The sequence below is a fragment of the Pecten maximus genome, chromosome 7 (assembly GCF_902652985.1).
Source record: "Pecten maximus chromosome 7, xPecMax1.1, whole genome shotgun sequence".
NCBI lineage: Eukaryota > Metazoa > Mollusca > Bivalvia > Pectinida > Pectinidae > Pecten > Pecten maximus.
The window spans coordinates 42039266-42065719 of NC_047021.1; the positions used below are offsets into that span (position 1 = coordinate 42039266).

At 32.2% G+C, this 26454-nt stretch overlaps 2 protein-coding genes across 2 annotated transcripts in view; both read left to right on the plus strand.

Moving 5' to 3' along the window:
• The window catches only part of LOC117330881, a 76398-nt gene that overhangs the window by 44999 nt on the left and 4945 nt on the right, over positions 1-26454 (plus strand). The window contains 18 exon segments of the mRNA XM_033889432.1: positions 74-202; positions 619-716; positions 12311-12350; positions 13775-14436; positions 15007-15022; positions 15256-15362; positions 20360-20546; positions 21092-21325; positions 22150-22187; positions 22600-22704; positions 23031-23065; positions 23470-23500; positions 23693-23749; positions 24499-24617; positions 24619-24666; positions 24971-25100; positions 25333-25458; positions 25989-26104. Of these exon segments, the coding sequence (XP_033745323.1) occupies positions 74-202; positions 619-716; positions 12311-12350; positions 13775-14436; positions 15007-15022; positions 15256-15362; positions 20360-20546; positions 21092-21325; positions 22150-22187; positions 22600-22704; positions 23031-23065; positions 23470-23500; positions 23693-23749; positions 24499-24617; positions 24619-24666; positions 24971-25100; positions 25333-25458; positions 25989-26104 (2278 nt within the window).
• LOC117330882 lies at positions 1873-9317 on the plus strand. Its single transcript, XM_033889434.1, has 13 exons — positions 1873-2188; positions 2543-2596; positions 2943-2976; positions 3313-3366; positions 4426-4601; positions 5018-5147; positions 5323-5451; positions 6072-6184; positions 6917-6991; positions 7192-7277; positions 7732-7948; positions 8353-8630; positions 9073-9317. The coding sequence occupies exons 1-13, from the start codon at positions 2075-2077 to the stop codon at positions 9161-9163; spliced, it is 1551 nt and encodes a 516-aa protein (XP_033745325.1). The 5' UTR covers positions 1873-2074; the 3' UTR covers positions 9164-9317.

Below are 26454 nucleotides of genomic sequence, written 5' to 3' on the forward strand. Positions count from 1 at the left end.
CAAAAAACTTCCTGAAAGGAGTACACAAAACTTTATGAACAAGTTTTAATTTATTAAAATTGGTATTGTCTAGAGCGAAAGTGGAACAAGAAAAGAAACGGAAGAAGCTTCAAGAGTTACGGGAGAAGGGGTTAATAAGTCCTTCTTCTGATTGGACCATTGGATCTGACGGAGAGCCAGCACGTATAAGTGACCTCATCAAGTAAGAAGAATATATTAACAAGCACTGGAGATTGCTATGACGTATCAATCCATCCATTCAACATAAATATTCCTCCATTCGTTTTGACTACATTTTTGTAAAATCAATGCATGCCCTTTTTAATTTTGTTTCCTCAATATGTTGTCACTATTAATTTTAGTAATTCGGTTTTGATTTATTACCGTGATTTTTGTGTACCAGTGTTCATATACTATACCACACCCACTTTTAATGTTGTGCCGAATTATAATGCAGGTCGATTCATATATATATATATGAATATATAAACAAAAAGATTTAACATGACAAATAATTGCAACATTGTCATATTGAATCTTTTTTGTTTCTATATTTAAATGATACACAATGTATCTTTTTGAACTATATACAATTCCTTATTACAATTTAATTTATAGACAAGGTAAAAGGAAAGCCGAGGATTATAAGAAAGGAGGGAAAGGAAGACGAGGTAAAGGAAAGGACGGCAATGATGCTGACGATGAAAGTGACAGTGGTAAGTAAGAACCCACAGATATGCAATACTGTTTCATTCACTCACTTATCTCCGCTTCTAAATTCTTAAGCATAAATGTCTCCTATAAGTAAAGGCAATTAACACTTCTGATATTCATAAGCACTGTTCCGCTTAAATACTTCTGAGGATGCTGCATGAATAGAACTCTTTTCTAGAGAATTATTTCTTGTATCTAACTTGTATGATTTCTTTGATATTGTGAAAGGAAATGACGTAATGTAGTGGGTAGTGACTTAATTGTGTAGAAAATTAGCATGCTTGTGTATAGCTTGATCTACCATTCCTAATCATGTAGTGCTTAATTTCGTAGATGTTATGTGTACCTAATGATACAGAAATGCATGACGTTTATAGCTTTTGTGTTGTGCGTTGTGTTTGTTTAAACTACATTTATACGTATGTCACCAAGACGTCTAACCGCTTCGTCGCTTTTTGTAAATGTATGCCTGTTGAACTTAGAAATGCATACCATTTCTAGTTGTCTGTGTTATTAAATGCTTCTGCTGAAACAGTACTTACGACGCTAGGACGTAACTGCTTCGTCGCTTTTTGTAAATGTGTACATGTTTAACTTAGAAATGCATGTCATTTCTAGTTGTCGGTGTTATGCGTTGCTTCTGCTTAAACAATACTTATGACGCCAGGGCATAACCGCTTTGTCGCTTTTTGTAAGTGTATACATGTTGGATGGCGGCTGCTTTGAGTGGAATGTCTGCTTTGTCCCGGCTTCTTTCCTCTACTTTTGCTGCCGCAGTTTTTGATTTCATTATAAAATCAAAGGTAAATTACATATTTTTCATGCATTCCTTTATGTTTGAAGTTCTTTTGTACCATACAGGTAGAAATTAAGATTTGAAAAACGATAAAATTTTCTTATTTTTAAGTTTACTTGAATGTCTGTATAGTTTAGTATAGTAAATTCTAGTAGTGTACCATGAGAGAGATTTGTTTACTTTCTATACAGTTTTATAATGTTAATTTGTTCCTCTTTATTTAATTTTTATCTGAGCAAACTATCAAATTTTCACGTCCAGGCTTGAAAAGACAGTCCATAAATTCACACGAACGATTCAAACATTAACTCTTAATACTGAAAGGGATTTGGATTGTTCTAAACAATATTTCGACAAAAAAACCCCCCAAAAAACAAAAAAACGAAATACTTTTTCTCATTTCAGTATAAATATATGACGTCATAACATTATTAATGTAATAATCAAAATGCAATACTAAATGTATTTGTAATATTCGTTGGTATGCCTTAAAGGTGTGGAGACACTGTAATATACTATAACTATAAAAGGCTGGTGATATTACCTACAGAATAATTCAATCGTATGTTAATAACAAATGTAACATATGTCTGTACAGGAGAATCAGCAATTGATTCGATCACAGGTGAGAAAATTCGCCGAAAGAAGAGAACGGGTTCTGAGGCTGAATACGAATACGTAAGCATTTATTCTCAGTTTTCTTACACACGAAAACCAGAACAAAAAACACGAAAACAGTCGCAAATATGTGTTTCTTTCTTGACCTGTCTTATTTAGACATTAACAATGACAATTAGAATTTTTGCGCTTTTCAATTATATATGAAATATGGAAACATTATAATATATTTGTGCTAATGGACCATGTATTTTTCATTTCATTTCATTCTATTTCAAAATATTCATTACATCAATATAATTTAATAATACTTTGACAACAAGCTAGGCATAAACATGCCTCTCCCTGAACGTATATATAACGGCTCATTTGCCATGCACATGCTAATTGATGAACATATATATGCATTTTAAGGAATATGACGATCAAGGGCGGGTAATCCGAAAAACAAGAAAAGGTCACAAACCTGTAAGTAATGTTTTTATTTGTTAGTAGCTTGTATGATTTTTATTAACTTAACATGATATTACCTTTTTTGTGTGAAAATATTAGCGGAATGATGAATTTTCGCACAGTAATCATTTTGTAGAAAAACAGTATACAGAAACTTCAATTAGCACTATCATAATTTAGCAGAAGAATTCAACTAAAGCATATATGTTTACAGATTAGGAAAAATAATCATTCCTACGTAAGTAAAGGATTTGAGTTAATATGAATTTTAAAGCATTTCAAAATAGAGTTTTCTTTTTTTTCCTTTTAAAAAAACATTCTTGAAGTGGTATAATAGTTGATATCCATTGAATTTTCACAGGGAGACGAAGGGTCTGATTACGAATATGATTACGGTACGTATACTTTTAAATAAATAAATAGACATGTGACACATGTGTATGTAGATATAAAATTATGGTAGATCTATATCAGAATGGTAATTTAGTCAAACCAAACCTGTGATTAAAAAATAACTGAATTAATTCAGTAAAATCAATGAAATAATACCACAATTCTAATATTGTACTATCTTTGCTTCCCCGGACCTTATCATCATTGACTAGGACGGCACTGTGGTATAGTGAATTATATATATAATTAAATTCGTATTGAAAGGTGATATTCATGTGTATTTAATAAAAATTCTAATGTACAGTATTGAAACTATTTATACGTTTTAATCTTATTAGATTCCGACGGAAATGTCAAAATGACGAAGAAAAAAGGTGTCGGCGTGAAAAAGGGTAAGTTTTATCGATCATTATAAACAAATTGAAGTAATAATTTCATGAAATTGGAAAAATCTGTTCACTTGTATTTAGAAAACTACTCTATATAATGTATTTGACTGAGAATACTGGAACTAACAGCAGGATATGTACATATACATGTACAAATAACAGCATGGTAACATGGTAAGGGAAATAACCGAGACATATCGCTCACGTGAAAAAAAGAGTTTAACTGTGCAAGTCAGTTTTAAGATGATACTAAAATCTTATATAAAAATCATTATAATTTTATAAATAACCTTTTTTTCACGGAGAACAAAGATATATTCGATTGCTATTTTGTACATTTTGTACCCTTCGCGGTGCATATGCTTCGTTTGTCGGATAAAGGTGACAGTGTTGTCATAAAGTCGCGTGATTTAATGCAACGTTATTCTCAAAAGTAAACTTACTAACTTAAGAAATATATTTTATGGCGTGGAACTGTCACAGGATGTAATGAATGTAGTGATTGTTGCCCGAGTCCGCTTAGGTCTACCACAAAACTATTTGTCTTTTTGAAGTATTTAGATATACATGTATATCCCATATATATAAGATTATTTGTATCAATATCTTATAAAATCTCTTTCTGTCTCTCTCTTCCTTCCCCCCTCCAACTCCCCCTCTCTTCCCCCTTCTCTCCGTCTCCCTCCCCTTCTGTCTCTCTCTCTCTCTCTTTCTCTCTATTTCTTATAAAATCATATTGTAAATATGTAAATAAAACTACCATCATGTGAATTTTTTCTCAATGTAAAATTGTATCGGGAGAGGGCTTAATATAAGTTGGAAAACTTGTGCCCAATCCCTTTGTAACAAATTGTAAATGACAAATAAAATATGTTTAAATCAATAAAAAATGTAATGAATGAACACCAAAAGTACACTTAATTCCTGCGTATGATGCTTTGCTCAATTACCTACAATTCCAAAAATATCCTGCATTAAACAAATATATCTAATCTTCACGATATGAATCACGATTGAGACGATGTTATACCATATTAATTGGTAGTTTTATGTTTGGTTTAGGTAAGAAAGGTGAGGACGACTCCGACGAGGAACAGTTCGAAGTGGGACCAGATGGAAAGATTCGCTTAAAGAAAGGAAAGAAGAAGATAGACATAGACAAACTGACCGCCGACGACTTACGGAAGTTAGGTATAGATCCCAATCTGTCCAAGGAGGAAATTGCCAAAAAACTACAGGTAGGTGCTCATAAACTTTTAGGAGAAGATCGCATCCTGATATAATTCTTATCGGATAAACGATTTCTCTTAATAAAAAGCCTTTATTTCGGTAAATCTCAGCAGAAATTCAAAATTGAAAATAATGTTAATTTTATCACCAACGGCAAATTCGCTTAATCGTATTCAACATGAATACATTTCGTCTTTCCGTCCGATTCCTTTTTTGTACTGTGATTTCTAGGATTAAGCGGAATATTTTGTTTGTCTTATTTGCATTGGAGTGTTTATGACGAACTCGCATTCAATAAAATTTCGTTTTAAATATAATTACTGTTTTGATCAGACATCGATTAAAAATTGTAGATAAACAATTGATTTGTGAGTACCGTTTTATGTCAATATTTTGTATCATTAGAGTTGATATTATGTTGCAGGAAAAATTTGGAGACGATGTCAAAATCTTCCAAGGAAAAAAGAAAATTCCGACCAAACGAGCTTCAGAATACGGCTCTGATGCCCGATCTTCGGATTTGGCTAAGGACAGCGATTTGGACGTTGATACATGTAAGTGCTGACCGTCTCTATCTAATCAGATTTTTGAAGCAATGGCCCTAACATTTCGAAGGAAAAATTATAATGGAGGAACCTTATCAAATTATTTGCTATTAAATGTCACAACTACAAAACAATAACCGGGAATCATTGTTTCTGTTAATATCTACTTTTTCTATCATTCCAGTGGTCGGGACTAAACGTGTCAACGTTAAGATGAAGAAGGGAGGTCAAGCTTTGATAGACCACATGAAGAGTATTCTCAACATGTCGGAGCTTAAAGACGCCGAAGCCGCAAAGGATTTAGATGAGAAAGGTTAGTTTGTTATCTCGAGCTTGGAGACTCTGCTTACGGTGGCCGAGTGGTTAAGGTGTCCCGACACTTTATCACTAGCCCTCCACCTCTGGGTTGCGAGTTCGAAACCTACGTGGGGCGGTTGCCTGGTACTGACCGTAGGCCGGTGGTTTTTCTCTGGGTACTCCGGCTTTCCTCCACCTCCAAAACCTGGCACGTCCTTAAATGACCCTGGCAGTTAATAGGACGTTAAACAAAAACAAACCAAAATTGAAGACTCTGCTTACCTTGAAGTAAAACAAGTCCTTCTCGGTCACTTCATCTACTCGGGATATCTCGTAGTTTTGTCATGACCTCAATAGATTTAAAATTAACCTATCATTAGATTATCAGAAATAAGACTTGAAGTATTAATCTGTTCCTTTTCAGAGATGATAATTAGAATATTGTTGATTTTTTATTTCTTGATTACCAAAATTATGTGGCTTTACAGAAATAGATTGGTGCTTTTTTTGCGAAAATATGAAATGAAAAATGAACGCAAAATATGATGCTCGAACATAGCGAAAATTTACCCACCCCCCTTCCCCCCTCCCCTTCGAGAAAGGCTAATCATAAGGAATGTTGCGATTTTATTACAGGGGATATAGATTTTGTGTCTCACTACCGACTTGTTGACCCCAGTAAGATAGAAGGATACGCTAGGGCGTTCGTCGTGGAAGACGATGATATGGACCAGGTGCTCTCCTATAAAGTAAGTAACAATATAGTTTAGTTTGCTACCTACTTCATTAAATTACGATTTACGATAGCATTTCATTTTTTTCTTTCTTTTTCTTTCTTTCTTTCCCTTTTTTTTTTTTTAGATTTTTGCTTACAAACTTGAAGGATGATTGATAAAGTTGATGTTTTCGCTAATATCGCAAATATATTCCTGCCTACTTTTACAAAAAACCCAATTATTATAAAATGAAAGGAATGTTTACAATCTTTATTAAAAACCTGTTTATAAACTTAAGCCTGTATGTCCAAAAACTATGTAATATGCAATAATTAGTGGTACAGTTTTCCTTTTTTGCATTCAGTATTTTTACCAGTTCTATCTATATGGTATTTTTAATGATTCCAATATTGTAAGAAAACTACATGTATTAATATTGCCCGTCATGCTTGTAAAAATTGACCTCTCGTACACAAGCTGTGTGTCAGAGTGAATAAAGAAATATCATGCTATACGTATATTACCAAATTCATTGTTAACACTAAAACCAGGTTATCAAATATAGAGTAAAGTGGCTAAATTTTGAGTTTATTTTGTATTGTATATAGTTGATGTTATGATTTTTTTTTTATCACAAGCATCATGAAAAATGAAAGTTAACTTGTAGCATGATGGTTCCGTGACAAGTGTTATGAAGAGTAAATACTATTTATTATTATCTATTCAAAATTTTAAATTAGACTAATGATGCCTATTTATCTACAGGAATCTCGAACCGCTCTCAACGGTATACCGACCATTCAACAGATGACAACCAAACAATTGGAATACGTCTTAAAGGTAATTAAAGTCATGCATAACTATCCTGATGAAGATTTTACTCGGCAAAATCATTTTTTGTTTCTGCTTAATTATTTGAGTTTTTTTTTTTTTTGTTAATTTGTTTTGTTTTTTATTTTTGCTACCAGTATTCATTCAGATATCATTCATCAGCGATTCTCAAAGGAAATGGCATTTCATCTTCTTGTTTTCTGTTACAGGTTCTAAATTTAGACGATGCTTCACAATTGACTTTCCGGATGTTTGCTGTAGTATCAGCCTTATGTGAGCGGGTGACATCAATGGAGTAAGTCTAATATCTTTTTGCTTATTTAATCTGTTGTGAACTTTCTCTAGAGCGACGATAAAATATTTTCAATTGTCAAACAATTTAAGGTGTACGAAAACTTCAAGTACAAAAACTTCAATAGTTTACAATTGATAACTGGTGTTTTAAGTTTTACATATTTTGAATAAAATAATTGCAACGGGGATATATCCATACATTATATTCGAAAAATTAATATCATGAGACACAACTTATCTATTTCCAAGAATATGATCCTATCAGAAACACCAGATGTCTTGAAAATAAAACCAATAGAGGAAACTATACAGCCCGTTAAAAGATTTTCAGATAAAAATCTTTGTTTCAAACTTAACCCAACACACCGAAAATATTAACTTTTAACAATTGCAGCAATTTATAAAAATGTAGAAGTTTGTGAAATCAATTATTAATCCTCCAATTTGTTTTCCAGCTCAATATGTAAGCATCTTCTGGAGATATGTGACCTGCTAGATATTCAAAGGAAAATGGGACTTTATAAAGCGATGTTCTACTGCAACATTGAGTCCGACCGAACGTCAAATTTCATAAAAGCTGATTCTCTCCGTATAGAACTGATAGCAGGAGGGTTGAACTGGAAACAACAGGAACACGTCATGGCCAGACTACATCCTAATGTTTATAATGAGGTCTGTAATATTCACTGTTTTGTTATGTTTTTTACAAAAGAACATTCTTCGAAACACCCTGTACAAATATGAACGAAAACAAATGGTATAATGCTTCAAAAAACCATCACAGAATACCGACATAACTACAAAATCACAATTCGAATTAATTTTTTTTTAAACGATAATTAAATATGAACCAATCATATATAGAGACCCTTGAGAATAGAACGCGGAGAATAAGACCAATACCATACAACTAACATACATTTTTTTTTATATTTTGAAAAAAAAAAAGAAGGCTTCTAAGATATTGTAAACTCCATCAATCTGATTTATGCCAATCTGTAAGTTCAAAGAAAAGCATAATGAATTATATTTTAACAATTCATCTAACAATCAATTTTGTTCTGGTTTATTTTTAGATATCCTTCCTTGACTACCTCGTGTACGTACCATTGTTCTTGTCCATGCATGATAACATTGTCGACAATCCATTGGATATGTCAGATCAAAAATACAATCAGAAACTACGTCAACTCTCGGGTGGCACGAGACAACGAGATATGAACCCACTCGGAATGCCTCTTAAAAAGACATCAACGTTCCAGCTTCGGAAGCAGGCACAAGATCTCATTGAGGGCAAGATTGACCCTAAGAAGATTAAAGACGAAAAGGTCGAACTCCTCAACAAATACGCCACGTAAGTTTAAAAATAACAACAATTATTTATCCATATTAACTGGTTTTGTTCGTAGATGTTTATGAATAAATATTTCTTAGAAACGACTCTTTAAGAATTAGTGTAACATCTATATCTAAAATCTCATGCTAAAAAATATTTTTTTGATAGTTCATATCATTTTCTTCTTCAAATGTCTTGAAGCAAAGAAAAGTGTATGGAAAAAGCAGAATGGATTACATATTTCTTCGATTGATTCCTTTTTCAATATTTTTCGCGGTTCTATTCTCTTCTCGATCCTGTCAAAAGAAATGGCCCCTTGAAAATACTCATATTGTATTTTACCAACGCATCAGTTTAGAAATGCATGAAGGCAAAACAATGGCAGCTTGATTTATATCCTGGTTATTTAAAATAATGCAATGACCCTTTTATAGGCTATCATACCACTTTTTCTTTGTAGATTACCGAATATATTGGAGGAAAATGAATCAAAGCGAAAGTTATCCGTGCCAACTAAATCAGAGACTCCGCCAATGCAGATGGTGTACTGAGAGATGCCAGGATTATCATAGCTAATAGGGAACAACCAACCAATTGAAAAATATATTTTTGAAACAGCCCCTGTGTAAAAATATATTTTTGAAACAGCCCCTGTGTATGTGAGCCAAGGATAAAATGTCTGGCAGCCACTGATTGGCCAGTATGTTATGAAGTGAGAAAATAGATATGTAGCCTGATAGGTAACTATCAATAGGAAATGTTGATTTAAATTTCGTAAGTCCGATTGATTTTTCCCCAAAAGTTCAGGTAATAATAATAAACAGGTAAACATTTAAGATTTTTGAGAATTTTTACTGCGAAATTCACCTATTTTCAAAATGGCTACCCTGGAGAAAATTTGAGCTGAAGGACCCAACTTTTTTTTTTTGATTAGGTGTTATATCAACCCTAAACTTTTGTTATAACCCATAATTGTCATATTGAATTCAAGAATTTGAATGAAATACTCCAAAACGTTAACACTAAAGTCTATGGGAAAACAATTGGTTGGTTGGTCTCTATATCACAGTGTGTGCTTGTAGGAATGTTTAATAAATATAACGATATATATAATCGGTAGCTTATATCTGACTGTTGTAAGCTTATATTTAATACGTACAATTACATACAATACCGGTCAAAAGATCATAACAACTCATTCTTGATGAGGACATTTTGAGTAATGATTACCTGTTATGAACGAAATATATATAGATATTTCGATCGTGAAAACTTCATTGTATCTAGTTTATCAACGAGAAAGAATTGAATATATTATCAGTCTATTATGTGTATCATATATCTCCATTCATGCTATATACGACGATGTTTTTGTATTTTTATATTGTTTTAAATACGTTAATTGTAAATAGTATTGTGACTCTAATTTATGAATATGTATCCAAAGGTTGATTGCAAAAAAAAAAAAAAAAAAAAAAAAAAATTGTATGTATTCCAATTAAAAAACTGTTATACAAAGTTTTTTTCAAAATGAACCCATAGGTATCATTTTCTGTTTCCGAACGATGGCAAAGACAGCCGAATGTTGTTCAAATGTCCGTCTCTTTAGATTCATCTTATTAATGGCGTCGAATTTTATGTTAATTATAAATGTAATTTTGGTTTATTTTCAGGTGATCTACATGTAGTGTAAATAAAAATTGGGACATTATGGAAAGTGTCAATATATACATTTCTCACTTTGTTACTTCGCAAATTGTTACATACTTTTATGTTTGATATTTTATCCGTCCGCAAATACAAAATAAGTTATTTATATTTATGTTTTTATAAAAGGCACTTTATGTATGAAGAGAGATAACTCTTCAAAATTGTGAAAATGTATAATGTTTGATAAACCATTTAAAGATTTAGGTACAAAAATAAACTATATACTTCAAAATCCCATTTCATCGCTTCACATATTATTTAATACGTACAAGGCTTCGCTATCGAGAAACCTCCTAACTCTAAGAATTTTTTAAACTGAAAAATCGAATTTCACAACAACAAAAAAAAAAAAAATGTCTTTAGGTCAAATTAACTTAGCAGTGAAAGTTTTATTTCATTCACTTTTTTAAGTAAAAATGGATAACGTATCCTCACGCCCTTTTTTAAATTTAGTTAACGATTCAGGAAATACAACCTTATAAATTGTACTTGTTCAAGAGAATTGAATTTTACATATGTTGAAATGTTTTTTGATTCCGAGGCTAGTTGTCATGAATGAATGTATATATGCTGTTTTAAATAGTTTGGGATTTTTTTGATAGAATGGTTACATTGCTCATTACTTTATCGACTTAAACTGATTAATAAATCGCATACCAAGTTCCTATTAACAAATGTGATACCGCTTTTAAATTTTCTGTTTGACGAACTAATAACACTTTAAACAAGGCTTTCCTAAATAATAACATATTTTACTTGATTAAAGCAGCATTTTAGATAATAATAATATTTTATATACAATATCTTTAAGACATATTAATAATTAAAATATTTAAGTTCGTGATTCAGGATCGTAGCTTTTGGTCCACATAGTTATGGAGATAGTGATGCATTAGGTAATATTTATGATGATGAATTTTATGATGATAAATTAAATTTTATCTATGACTGTCAATTATAAAGTCATTTGAACGCAGGGAGACAAAACTACTGTATCTAGTTGAATACCTAACGAGAATTCAATGATATGTTCCTCAAAAGAATACTCTACGAATTAATTAAAAATGTGACTTGGTGTTTTGCTATTTTGCTGAATAAGTTCACATATTTGTACCCTGGTGAGCACGATTTGGTTACCCTCTTTTCAAAACGATTTTTATTTGCATGTAAATTGCTGAACTTTAAATGAAATTAAATAAGGGGAGAAATTATCATTCGACTCATCTTAAAAGATGCATAAAAACTATCTCACAAACTCTAATTGATTAATCATTTCAATAAATATTCTTAACCGCATTGTAAGTTAGTCGAAAATGTCCCGGAAAATTCGTACATTTACATTAAAAATTCATATCCGGTAACAGTTAAGTTTAACATCATTGGATCAAAATGAAAGTCAGGTTACTTATGTTTTCTTTAGAGTTGTTGATGAAATTAATTGAAATAAGGTTTTTAGATTACTTCTGAATAGCATAGTCTCGCCACTGTCTTTTTTCTTTTGCTTTAGATAGTGCTACGGTACAAAATTAGTCAAATCTACGCAAATATTTATGATTTTATATTTCTTTATTGTTTTGTTGGTATATTTATATATGTGTGTGGTATTTACATTTATTTTGACGAAAACGTGCCAAGGGAACTTATTTATTTTGTAGTTCTGAACTACTGAATTGAAACGAACTAATTTGTAAAATAGTAATAAAAATACATTTTGAAGGATTCTTCTGTGTTGTTTTTTTCTACAAATTCGTTCATGCATTCCGATAATAAGTAAGTTTAGTGAAGCATATCATATGGTACAACAATGAAACTATTTATAATTGCACGAACCACAAGTAACGAACCAACCAATTGCTATGCGTATTACATGTAGGTAATCAAAAATCGCATGTGTGTAATTTATTAGGATTTTTGAGCTATCACCATCGCATTATGAGTCTTACACACCGATGATGTAGAAAGATATTTGAATGGTATCTGTATTGTAGAAACGCTACCGGGAGGAAGGCGTGTCTCCATGCAGAAAAGGTAATTCAAAACAGTGATCAGCTTACACTATTAAAAATAGACCTTACACTGTATTTCACCCCTCACAGAAAACTTCATGTGTCATACTTTGTGTTAATTTTTTTTAAAGAATACCTTTTATGTGAACCTGCATGATTTACATGGCACCTGATTCCTACTTCTCACAAAATAAAACACATACTGTTCATATTCAGGTTTGGATGTAAACAGCAACTAAAATCATCGTATGCACGAACTAACATGATTTACCTGAGCTGCACTCCTCACTTTCCGTATAGGGTGTTTCTGCAAGAAAATGTTTTAACTTGAAATTTATTCAATATGTAAACTGACACAAAGTTGGATGGCTTGAACACACCTTTTTTAAAAGGATCCACGGTGACACGTCACTTAATTAGAGTACTAATTTTAACGACGACTTCCTGTATTATTCAGGAACAATGTTTAATTATCATAACTATCTCAACGATTATGTATTTCAATTGTTTAGATCGATATTTTAAATCAGCATGCTTCCTCATTTACAATAAACAGCCGTATTATTTATAACTCTGAGTTATACTACATGTAGAATGATTTTAAAAGATATATTATACTGTAGCATTTACCCATGCTACCTGTACTGTACTGTATAACTGTTAATTTTCACGGGGACAGTACTTCACGTTTGTCCAGGTCGGAACTACATGTAGTTCGAGGGTATTAAATTTTGCGGTATCATATATTGTAAACATTATTTCGTGAACACTTACATACCTTTCACTGTGTATATAAATATTCCCGTGGTATTTATTTTAGCCTTGTATATAAGAACTGCGAATACAGCGAAAATAAATCCCCGCGAATATTACCAATGATACAGTATATACATGTAAGTTGAAAAAGTGTATAATATCATCATGCTAATTTTTGTAATAGTCCAATCTCGTATACTGTCCGAATTAACAAAAAAAAAAAAAAAAGAAAAAGAAAAAAGAAGAACAAAGAAAAAAAAGAAGAAAAAGAAAATCTTATGTTCACTACATGTAGTTCCAATGAAGTACAATGTTGATACTACAGCTGTTTAGTCGTGATTATACTTTTCTCATTTACTTTCAGTGTATGGGTATTTTAGATTAATTGTATAACTGTATAAAGTATATTTTTAGCAGCATTAGTGAGGCATTCACTTTATCAGTGTAAAAAATATACCAATATCCCAGGGCTACGCGACAATTTAAAGTACATTTATTTCATAACCTTTTATAATAAAGTTAAACGCACTGCCTATAAAGGAAGAAGACAAGAGCTCTTGAGAGGTGTTATATCAATCAATCTATAATTTGGTATATGTAATGATATGATATACATGTAATAAAGTAAAATTGAAATATCAAAAAATATCAAAATGTTAAAAAAAGACATATATGTATACCTAATTTTAGTAAATTAGGAGCAGCGGGACGGAGAGGAAGCAAAAACCAAGCAAAGGGAGGTAAATCTGTCGGAAAAGAAAAGAAACAAGCCCTAAAGGCAGGAAAACGAGGCAATGATAGCGACAGTGACTTTAGCTATAGAAGTGTAGTGAGCGCCGGCGGCACGCGCCATGTTAGGCGCAAGCGCAAACGCGCCGACGGAACCTACAGCGACAGTGAGTCGTTCCATAGCAGTCAGGACGAGGAGGGAGAGGCACGTCGGAGAAGAAGGCGTAGAGATCGCGAACACGGAGCGAATAGCGCGCATAGCTACTACAGCGTGGTAAGTGAGGGAGGGACTCGGCATGTCCGCAGGAGGAAACGTCACGAGGACGGAACATACAGTGCAAGTGAGTCATATCATAGTTCCGAAAGAGAAGACCCGGATGATGAGGACGACGATGAAGGACAGGGAGAAACGAGTCGTCTGTCTAAAGACAGTGGTAACGACAGTGATACAGAGGACTCCTCTACCGATTATAGTTACGCAAGTGAAACAAGCGAAGGAGGCACACGGTACGAGACTAAGAGGAAGCGGATACGGGATGCGGATGGAAATATTGTCGGATACGGAGACACAAAACCAGCAGGAAAGCCCGGGAGTGACACAGAGTCGGTCAGACCTCGACGAGGTAAGATGCTAATTATCTCCTGAATAGTGTCAGTAGGTATATGCAGACATTTTAGGTCTAACAGCAAGATGCATATAATTTAAAATTGATTGTGTCAATACTAGACTATCGTATATTGCACAATGCATGTCTGCGTTCTTCAAAGAGGATAGAGATAGCGGAATCGTAAATTGTTTTGTCTCGTGTTTTCAAAGAGGAAATGAAAAACTACCTGAAAAAAAAATCATCGATTTGTTAAGTAAACAAGAAGGGAGTCAAAACAACATATTTGGAAAAAAAATCTTTACATTCTACTATTCAGTGTTTTAACAACGCCTTATTTAATAATAGATACCCCCCCCCCCCCAAAGAAAACAACAACAAAAAAACAAAAAACAAAAACAAAAACAACAACAAAAACAAAAAAACAGAATACAAAATCGAAGATATTACTACATCCTTGTTAATAAAATGATGATTTTTATTTACAAATTTTCATGAAATCTTCTCACGAGAACAGAAATTATTGTGCAAACTAATTTTGCAGCTTTTTTAATCTAGTTTATTGTTTTCTTTCTTTTGCCATTTCAGGCTCTGTTGACGAAAGGTAAGTATCCTATCATGTTTTATAGGTTAGAAATACGGATTTTATTGTCTGTTTTGTATATATATTAGAATGTGAATATTTTTCCTTAAGTGAATTAAAGCATATTATTTTCAATTTACAATCAAGATACTTTTGGCTGAATTAATTGTTTGGAAGTGGCAGTTTTTGTATATACACGAAATCAATATAAGTTACAGATTCTAATATATTCCTAATCTTTATTCCTATCACAGAGATAGGGAAAATCTAAAGAACACGGAAATAAGTAACGACAAGGCGAAAACAGACATTGGCGTCCCCGAATCAAACGATGATATCACAGGAGAGGAAATATGGCCAGGTGAGTGGTTCAGTATACCATATTTTAAGTGAAAGGATTAATGTTCTCACTAAGTTGGAAGAAATATTATCTCGTTCTTTACATTTATATTGCTCATTTAGACCATCTTTTATTCGTTAATGACTATTGGGTATACATTTATTTCTTGCAGTATATTGTTAGGAATCATTTTTGAAGTGTATGTAGCATAGTTTTCTCACTAAATCACCTATAAAACTAGTTGACTGATTCCTTTTTAACTTTTTTTGAAATATAATAAAAAATATTGTTTATTAGTCTGATTGGATCAATATATCGTTTGTAATTGGCTAAAACTTTCTCGAAATAATGTAAAGTGGATATTATTAATATTTTTTGTTTACTCTTCAAATGACACAATATTCCAAATGATAAGCATTATAGTTAGTGTAATTACACATTCTTCTGTCATGTTCACTCAGATTTTCACTCGTTACATATCTATCACCACAAAAAGGACGAAAACTATTATCAATAGTGCAGTTTTCCTTTATCTTCATCTACATGTATTTCTAAATTCATGCATTTGTATTTATATGTGTAATTCACATTAGATATGTGATATTTTAAAAAACCTGTAACAATCACAGTTACATGTGTTGTGTTATATTACATACCTATTACAATCACAGTTACATGTGTTGTGATATATTACATACATGTAGCAATTCCAGTTAGATTTGTTGTGATATATTACATACCTGTAACAATCACAGTTACATGTGTTGTGATATATTACATACCTATTACAATCACAGTTACATGTGTTGTGATATATTACATACCTGTAACAATCACAGTTACATGTGTTGTGATATATAACATACCTGTAACAATCACAGTTATATGTGTTGTGATATACTACTGAATATAATACTGAAATTGTTAGTAATATGGATCAGGGAAAGGAGTTAAGGTTTGTATTTTGTGACATCAGTAAAGCCTTTGACCGAGTTTGGCACCAAGGTCTTCTTCAAAAACTGAAAAATTATGGAATTGATGGTAATTTACTTGACTGGATTCAAAGTTATCTTACAGATAGATTACAAAGAGTTAGCACTGAAGGTTATTTCTCTCAATTCAGGGTTATTAATGCAGGGGTTCCTCAGGGATCTGTTCTTGGCCCACTTCTCTTTCTTCTTTACATAAATGATATCACAGAAAATGTTAATACTAATATTAAGCTTTTTGCAGATGACACTTCCCTTTACATAATTATTGATGAAAACCCCGCTCAAGCTGCACAAGCACTAACCTCTGACCTTACTAATATTAGTGAATGGGCAAACATATGGGACATCAAATTTAACCCCAATAAAACTAAATCAGTCATATTTTCAAGGAAACAAGACACAAATCACCCAACATTAACTTTTCAAAACAGCCAGATTACTGACACTTCATCACATACACACCTAGGGCTTACCCTTAAAGATGATGCATCATGGAGACAACATATTCTGAACATATATGAAAAAGCATACAGCAGACTTAACATTCTTCGATACATAAAAACAAAAGTCAATCGAAAAACATTAATTAAAATTTACACTGCTTTTATTAGGCCAATATTAGAATACGCTGACATTGTTTGGGATAACTGCACACAACAATCTGCCGATCTTCTGGAATCAATACAATTAGAAGCAGCAAGAATCATCACAGGCCTTCGCTCTGGCACTTCACATATTAAACTGTATACGGAACTTGGTTGGGAAACTCTGGCTGCCAGAAGAATGAAACATAAACATATTATGATGTATAAACTTATGCATGGACTCGCACCGCAATATTTACAAGATATATTGATTCCATTTACTAACAATCCTAACGATAATACTTATCCTCTCCGACACATCAGACTTTTTAACCCACCTTTATGCAGAACTAATAGCTACTTTGATAGTTTCTTCCCGTCTATGTGCCGCACAGCTAACAATACAGATACTAACTACTCTGATTATCCCTCACTTGCAAGCTTTAAACATAAACTAAATAATAATAACACATTGGAAATTGAATCTGTTAAAATCTTTAAAACTGAAGGAAACAGAAGGGCGAACATAATTTTAACTCAGCTTAGAAATTATTGCAGTGATCTAAATTTTGATTTAAACCAGGACCATTTAACAGACAATCCTTCATGTAATTGTTCAGATGACCATGAAACAGTTTCTCATTTTTTTCTAGATTGTCCTCTACATAATGACTTGCGGATAAATTTGTTTACTTCCCTCAATAATTTTAATATTGACCATAACCATATTTGTATTAACATTATTTTAAATGGATGTCCTAGTTGTGATGGAAATATTAACAGAGTAATACTTAATGATGTCCAAAATTTTATAGGAAAATCTCATCGTTTTAACTTATATAAGATCTAGAAAGCCATCATACTGTTCATCTTGAAAAATACTACTTCTTAATGAAATTAATAATTTTTAATGTAAGTTAAATATTATATATATATATATATGAACCCAGTTGAACATAGCTGATATTTATTTATGTATTAAAATATACTTGCATTGATTTTAGTTCCTGTTTTCTATATATTAAATCAGTGTGTGAATAAAGTCATTAACTACAGTATTATTAAAATTACATAAATTATATGCATAAAAAATTCCTATACAGCTCAGGTGGTGATGACCTGTGCAATATAGGCACATGGACTTTTGGTCTAGCCACCTGTTACTGTCTCTATATTAATTAACTTTGATGTCTACAATTGTTTATTTATTTCCTTCGGAACTGAATCATTGTTATATTTGTTTATATTGATATTAAAGTGTGTATGTGTGTGTGCAAGTGCTTTATGTAACATATTCTGTGTTTATCTTGTGTTGAAAAATAGTTACTTCCCTTAATTCCTTTGTTTATATTATGTATTTCATTTCAAAATATTTAGACCAATTAATTTAAAAGATTATAATTATATTCGATCACTCAATCCACCATGGAAAGAATTTATATAGGCTTGCCTGTTATTCGATCCAATTGATATTAACATCATGTCAATAAAATTTGTTGAAAAAAAAATATACTACATACCTGTTACATTCACAGTTAGATGTGTTGTGATATATTACATACCTGTTACAATCACAGTTAGATGTGTTGTGATATATTACATACCTATTACAATCAGTTAGATGTGTTGTAATATATTATATACCTGTTACAATCAGTTAGATGTGTTGTGATATATTACATACCTGTAACAATCACAGTTACATGTATTCTGATATATTGCATACCTGTAACAATCACAGTTAGATATGTTGTGATATATTACATACCTGTAACAATCACAGTTATATGTATTGTGATATATTACATACCTGTAACAATAACAGTTAGATGTGTTGTGATATATTACATACCTGTAACAATAACAGTTCGATGTGTTGTGATATATTACATACCTGTTACAGTCACAGTTAGATGTGTTGTGATATATTACATATCTATTACAATCACAGTTAAATATGTTGTGATATATTACATACCTGTAACAATCACAGTTAGATATGTTGTGATATATTACATACCTGTAACAATCACAGTTATATGTGTTGTGATATATTACATACCTGTAACAATCACAGTTATATGTGTTGTGATATATTACATACCTGTTACAATCACAGTTAGATGTGTTGTGATATATTACATACCTATTACAATCAGTTAGATGTGTTGTAATATATTATATACCTGTTACAATCCAGTTCAGATGTGTTGTGATATATTACATACCTGTACAATCACGTTACATGTTTGTGATATATTGCATACTGTAACAATCACAGTTAGATATGTTGTGATATATTACATACCTGTTACAATCACAGTTACATGTGTTGTGATATATTACATACCTGTTACAATCACAGTTAGATGTGTTGTGATATATTACATACCTGTTACAATCACAGTTAGATGTGTTGTGATATATTACATACCTGTTACAATCACAGTTAGATGTGTTGTGATATATTACATACCTGTAACAATCACAGTTAGATGTGTTGTGATATATTACATACCTGTAACAATCACAGTTAGATGTGTTGTGATATATTACATACCTGTTACAATCACAGTTAGATGTGTTGTGATATATTACATACCTGTTACAATCACAGTTAGATGTGTTGTGATATATTACATACCTGTTACAATCACAGTTAGATGTGTTGTGATATATTACATACCTGTAACAATCACAGTTAGATGTGTTGTGATATATTACATACCTGTAACAATCACAGTTAGATGTGTTGTGATATATTACATACCTATTACAATCACAGTTAGATGTGTTGTGATATATTACATACCTGTAACAATCACAGTTATATGTGTTGTGATATATTACATACCTGTAACAATCACAGTTAGATGTGTTGTGATATATTACATATCTGATGCATTCACAGTTACCCAGATGTGTGGTGATATATTACATACCTGTTTCAATCGTGATTTCCCAGATATTGGGTTATATTACATACCTGTTCAAGGTTACCTATATTTGCATTGTTGTATCTAAAATAGAATAGTCTATACCAGTCCGGGCATCAGATGGATTATACTGAAACTGTTTTTGGATTTTATTATAAAGATAACAAGAACATTTTCCTGCCAAGATGGTGCAAAATGAACATCCTGCAGATAGAAACTAAAATCAATATCAACTGTCGGTGGACTAGATTTTGCGATCAATGAAGTCCAGCAATTATGGAATACATTAACTCTTCCCCGTTATTACCCATTTCCTGTCAGTTGTATCGTTAAATTATCATCATGTTTTTTCGATAAACAAATTGGTCGCGATTTTCCTATGATAACAACTTTTCTAATCGTCTCTCGTTAAAAAGCACTGAAATAAATATGTCCTCTCTTGTCCCTGTTTCCTCTCTGTTAATCCGATAGGTGTCCAATGGCATATCTTTATATTCGGGTTCTAGGAGCAGAGAAGGTGCCATCAGAGTTTAGCGACGTTACAACAGACGATGATGTCGACTTATCAAAGATGACGGAAGAGGAAAAGAAAGAATATTTTGCGGAAAAGGAAAGAAAGAAACAGGCAAGAGAGAAAAGAAGAAGGGAGAAATACGGAAGTCGTTACGACGAGATATTGAAGAAGAAGGAACAGTAAGAAAAATACATTTACCATTGATTTCTCTCTTTCTCTCTACCCATGGTTCGATATTTAATATGAAAGGCCCTGTATTTTTTTCGAAATAAAATCATATTGTTTGAATATTCAATGATGTTCCTGCAGCAGTAGTAAGAGTGGTAGGTTACACATTACATTAAAAAATTGTGATTTCTCGTGGTAAAATTTGGTATGAATATTGATTTAAAACATATCTAATAAATTGCAGATATATTTTACTGCTAAGCTAGATATTGCTATATTCAGGGAAATGAAATAATCAATGGTGTTCTACCTATTAAAACTGAGTGTAATTTAAAGATGGCATCTTATTGCAATTTATGACTTCTTATTTCATGATTTCCACAATTTTTGCCCCTTGCACTGATCGAAGAAGGAAATAAAAACAAAATGAATAAATAAATAACATAACAAAAAAAACCAAAAAAAAACCAGCAGTATGATGCAGTTATGTTCATATAACATTATTCGGCTAAAAAATATCATTATTGTACTCGCGTGTTTCGTTCTATCCCTCAAGGAAACGTCTGGAACAACTGATCAAAGAACAGAAGGAGAAGGACGATCAAGAGCGCTTGGAGAGAGAACTATCAGACAAAGAACGCCGGCGATCATCTTTGAGACGTTCGTCCTTACTTTCTGGTAAACCCAGAGAGCCTCCGAAAAGTATGGTGACGTATGAAAAAGGAACACCTAGAGAGTATGGACCGAAAACGTCGGCTGACAAAAGGGACCACGGCCTTGGACACGAGTCGTGAGTCTTTTGAACGTCTTTAAATTCTACAATTTACAATCCTCAGTAAAAGTAAATGAAAGTTATTTTTGCATATAGAAATAAATCATAAGGTAATAATTATGTTACCGGTCCTTCGTTTATCAAACATATCACGTATTAGGATTGATTATAGCTTCAGTTTAGATGATTATGAATCTTCAAATTTTGTAAACTACAACAAACAGAAGTACTGTCAGATTCCTATACATTTAGTCCGATAGTTATCACTGCACAAAGTGTTGTCACGTGGCCGTTTGACATAAATCAGGATTGCTACGACCACTAACTGGACAACTATTTCATTCTGACATTTAAGTTTCGTGTCACAACCACTTTGTTTAACGTGAAACGATTTTAAAAATAATGAATTTGTTAGTTTTATATTGAAAAATTATCACATTAGTCGCTTTCCATTCCGGGATACATGGTCTTAGTTTCCATTTGCTTTTACAAAGGTCCCTGTCTACACATTGTTCATACATTGGCCTAGGTTTATCGATTCGAGGTTAGAATCATGGTTTTACTTATATGTTGATACATGTACCCATCTATGTTTGCTCTTCTGTGATTGTAAATAGAACACAGACAAGTTTCAAGTGAAGTTTAAGAGTCTCTCTACAGATGAAAGAGAAATGATACATTTAATATTCATCAGGTTGAAAGTTAAAATTAAAAATTAGATAAAATTCAATGGGCCGGATGCAATCGGATTTAAAACAATGGTATACCCCAAAACGTTTTAAATGGTCAGTTGATATACATGCTTTCTATTGTATCATAAATTTTCGTTTTTTTTTCCTTAGATGGGGAAAGAAAGACAAGGACGGTAAAAGCAGAAGAGGTACGATTGTATGAATTGGGTCTCGCTGACGTACTAATACATTTATAAAACATTTACTATTGCCCGATATTAAGAACAGATATGGATCAAATTATGCATAGAGTATATCTTAAATATACATGTATGTGTAAAAAAAAAAAAAAAAAACCAAAAAACAAGACTTTGCCGCAAGGCCTTTCTATGTATGTATATATATTTTTAAAAAAATGGATAATAAAAAAAATATAAAAGAAGAGTTATTATCGAAATAACATGATACCACTAATAATGAGTCATGACGGTAAAACGAAACTATGTTTCTCTTATTGCTTTTACATGTATGGGGATTTCGATGAGACCTCATATAATATACAATAATAATATATGTCCTTTGTCATATGTACAATCGTAATTTGTTTTCTGTTTTCTACAGGAAGCGATAGCAGTATGAGTGAAGGATTCATGCCGAAATTCAAAAGAGAGACCACAATGTTACAGAAACTCCCACCGATACCTCAGGGAAAGCTTTACACAGGAGGTACGTTTCTGTGAATAGATTAATTCGACTTATCTAAGTACATTATATATGATAATCACTTTCAAAATAATGAAATATGTTTCTTTATAACATTTTGTAATACATTATATAATTCATCTTGGTATTTTTTCGTTGTCTGTGTCGATCGATCTTTTGTTGACTTTTATTTCTTGATTTGTCGTTTTTAGGTTGGAATCATGGTTTCATTTACAATTAAATCTAGTCTTGTATTCATATGTCGTTTATATATTATGTCGTTTTGTATGCTTTAAACATGGACACTAAATTAATCTAAACTATTTTTTTTACTATTTTTATGATTAAAGATGACGGTTCTGGTCAAAAAGGGAAAAACAGAAAGGTACGTTATCTAATAAACATCTTATTTGTACAAAAAACAAATTGGAGGTATAGTATTTAGATGTAAGAGAAATGGGCACATAAGGAGAATTAACAATCCCCGTTTTTCCGTTTTCGTAAAATCTTTTATCATTGGCAGACAAATAGGACAATAGATGTTTTAACAACGACAGGTACTGCGAATAGCCAGTATTCTAAAATATTTTTTGTATTAAAAAACGAAACCATTACTTAAGAGACGTTGAGTTTAATATCAAACAAGTTAAATTGGAAACCTCATCGAATACCATGAAATGAATTCGAAAATCAAACGTATCTCATTTTTAGTCTATTCTGAGTTATGTAAGATAGAATAATATATCAATATGATAATAACGTTGCATCAACCATTGTTTTACATTGCAGCCATCTATGGTAGATAAGGAATCGACAATGGGTAAGCATGAATTCAAGAATGCATTTCCTGGAATTACATCTACACTGAAAGCAAATCAAAGCTACATACTAAACTTTTTTTCCGGCGAATATCAAACAGATAACATAAAGGTGTTGGGCAAATCATACTGATGAAAGTCTTAGGTTTCATTCACATTTAGATAGATATGATATGTATTACGAATATTTTCAGATACAGACGAAGCTCAGTTTGAGATTGTCCGGGACGAAGATTCAGAAGACAACAAAGGTAAGCCCACCATCACCATTGAGTAACAATAGCTTTGTGTAAACATGTTATTATCACGTACATATTATAAATACATGTAGTTCATTTATAAGATAGTGTGTCAGTGATCTAGTGTATCTTAATATTAAAAATTGCAATTGTATTTTGTTTTGAACTTTTAATTGTTTTGTAATTTTCCTATTGCAAAGACAAAACGTCATATACAGTCAAAAAATCATGTATGTTCTCTTTTTCACAAAGATTGCAGGGCGCCGGGTCGAATACTGGGAATTTTTTATATTATGACATTTTGACAATTGTAAACGCGGGTATTTAAGCAAGAGGAAACATTACTCCAAGTACTCGAAGGCATTTCGCCCGCGAAAAATTTCCTTATCCGTAAATTATTGATTGTAGTATCTAATCAGCTTCCGATCACGCTATGATTCCGAATGTGTTGATAAATTCTGCTACATTATAAGGAATCCATTTCAAAGTGCTAAAATTCCCTAATGCCACATATTATATATTTTTCATATGAATATATATGAGAAGAAAACTTTACCAGGAAAATGTAATGACAGAACCAGGTCATAAACGATGGACAATTTGCTTTACTTTCTTCATAATTCCGGTACTATTAACACTTGGCCCAATCAGGTCCATTTGTCATGCAAGAGAGTCTTTGATTTTACATCATTCTTTAGTATTCTTTATCAGGAGGTTCATAGTGCAACGTTATATTCATTTATTTATATCAATCGGAACAGAATCCAAACAGCCGCCACCACCGGAACCAGTTATTGAGGTCGGGGCTGATGGAAAGCTTCGGTTGAAGAAGAAAAAGATAGATCTTAGTGAGCTGGATGATGCCACATTAAGGAGACTGGGGAATAGATCCATCTCTTTCAGCAATAGAGATAGCTAAAAAACTGAAAGTAAGGAACTTAATTTGAACTGATAAAGAAAAGAATATTGTTAGAAAATCGTAGTTGCAATTTTTCTTACACACTGTAGTTAAAACTGGGAAAATGCCTTCGAAATAAATCCAAACAAATTTGCTTCATACGAAAATCCAAAGGATACAAGGACATAATTGATATCCTGCAAACTTGAATGCTATAAGGATACTTTTGAGCATACTCAAGATACTTTGAAACATTAAAATTACTATCGGTAAGGTTTACTTTAGATTCGAGTCACTCTTGAAAAATGAATCATATATACTTTTAAATCTAACAGGAAATGTTTGGAGATGATGTGAAGCTGACGATAGGAGGAGAGGTAATTGGCACAAAAGGAGTAGACGAATTTGATTCGGATATGGATGATGATAAGCTGGCGGACCAAGAGGACTTGGACCTTACAACATGTAAGTTTATCACCTTTAATGTTCAGAAATAGAAATTAAAGGCAACATTTTGGCTATGACTATAAACTTGTGTCATGGTCGACATATGTTGTATTGAGTCTTAAAATTATCTTGATTTTTCTTAGAGAGAAATTGTTTAGCTCTAGTTTAAAACAATGGAAATGTTCAGGTTTGGAGAATGCATCTTTCATCTGTTTCACTTGCATTAATGAAATTTATGCATTATTAACAGTGAAAGGAAAGAGACGGGTGAATGTGCTTTACAAACGAGGTGGATCAGCACTGAAGCGCCACCTACAGAGAATAATAGACGAGTGTACACTGCTGGAAAGAGCGAAACGAAACTTGGATGAAAGAGGTAAATATCAGGAGAGGCAGCCTTGTCTACCTCATCCTGAAGCTTTGTTGCTCACACTTGTGGATTGTTTATAAATATGTGTATCACGCATATATAGAATGTATCACATATATGAGGTAGTTACACATATTTTCCTGTTAACTGGAATTTGCATAATTACGTAGAGTTAAAGAGTATATTTGACCGGTTCGAATTTGATTTATCGCTTAAGCTGAAGCGTAGTGCATCAGTGTATGAACGAATTGCATGCGGAAACCAAATCGTGTTCTTCAAATGCTTCGTGTATCGTATAATATATTAGTGATAATCGGTACGCTAACTGTCTGTGTTGATATATCAGTGTTTAGTAGATTCAAATTCTGACTTATGTTATAGATTCACATTTTTGACTTGTTTTTATGCTATATCGTCAAGTTCTGACTCATTTTTATGTTATATATTCAAGTTCTGACTTATTTTCATGTTATATATTCAAGTTTTGACTTAGTTTATGTTGTAGATTCAACTTCTGACCTATGTTTGTATTATAGATTCAAGTATTGACTTCCTTGCACATTATCGACTAGTTGATCCAACAAAGATCGACGGGTATGCCAAAGCGTTTGTCATAGAGGACGACGACTTCGATACTGTCATCAATATTAATGTAAGTTATAAATACAAATCTGTTTTGGACTTAAAAATAGGCAAAAGGAGCATCTACTCTGTCCGGCTTGCACTACAGGTTAAGGTTAAGTGTATAATGTGTATTAAGTCTCCATTGGACGGTAAGGTTTAGTTTACTAGTACGTTAGTATTTTAGTCGTGGAAGTAAAAGGTCAGGTTTTGATAAGTGGATTCATAGGAATAAACCATCCTTCATAGTTGTCTTAGGGTCGTCTTTCTCTACAGACAAAAAAACGAATGTATTTGAAACAATATAAATATAAATAGTATACCTATAAAATAAGAAATCAATTACACATAGAGTTCTTGAAAACAATATAATACAATACA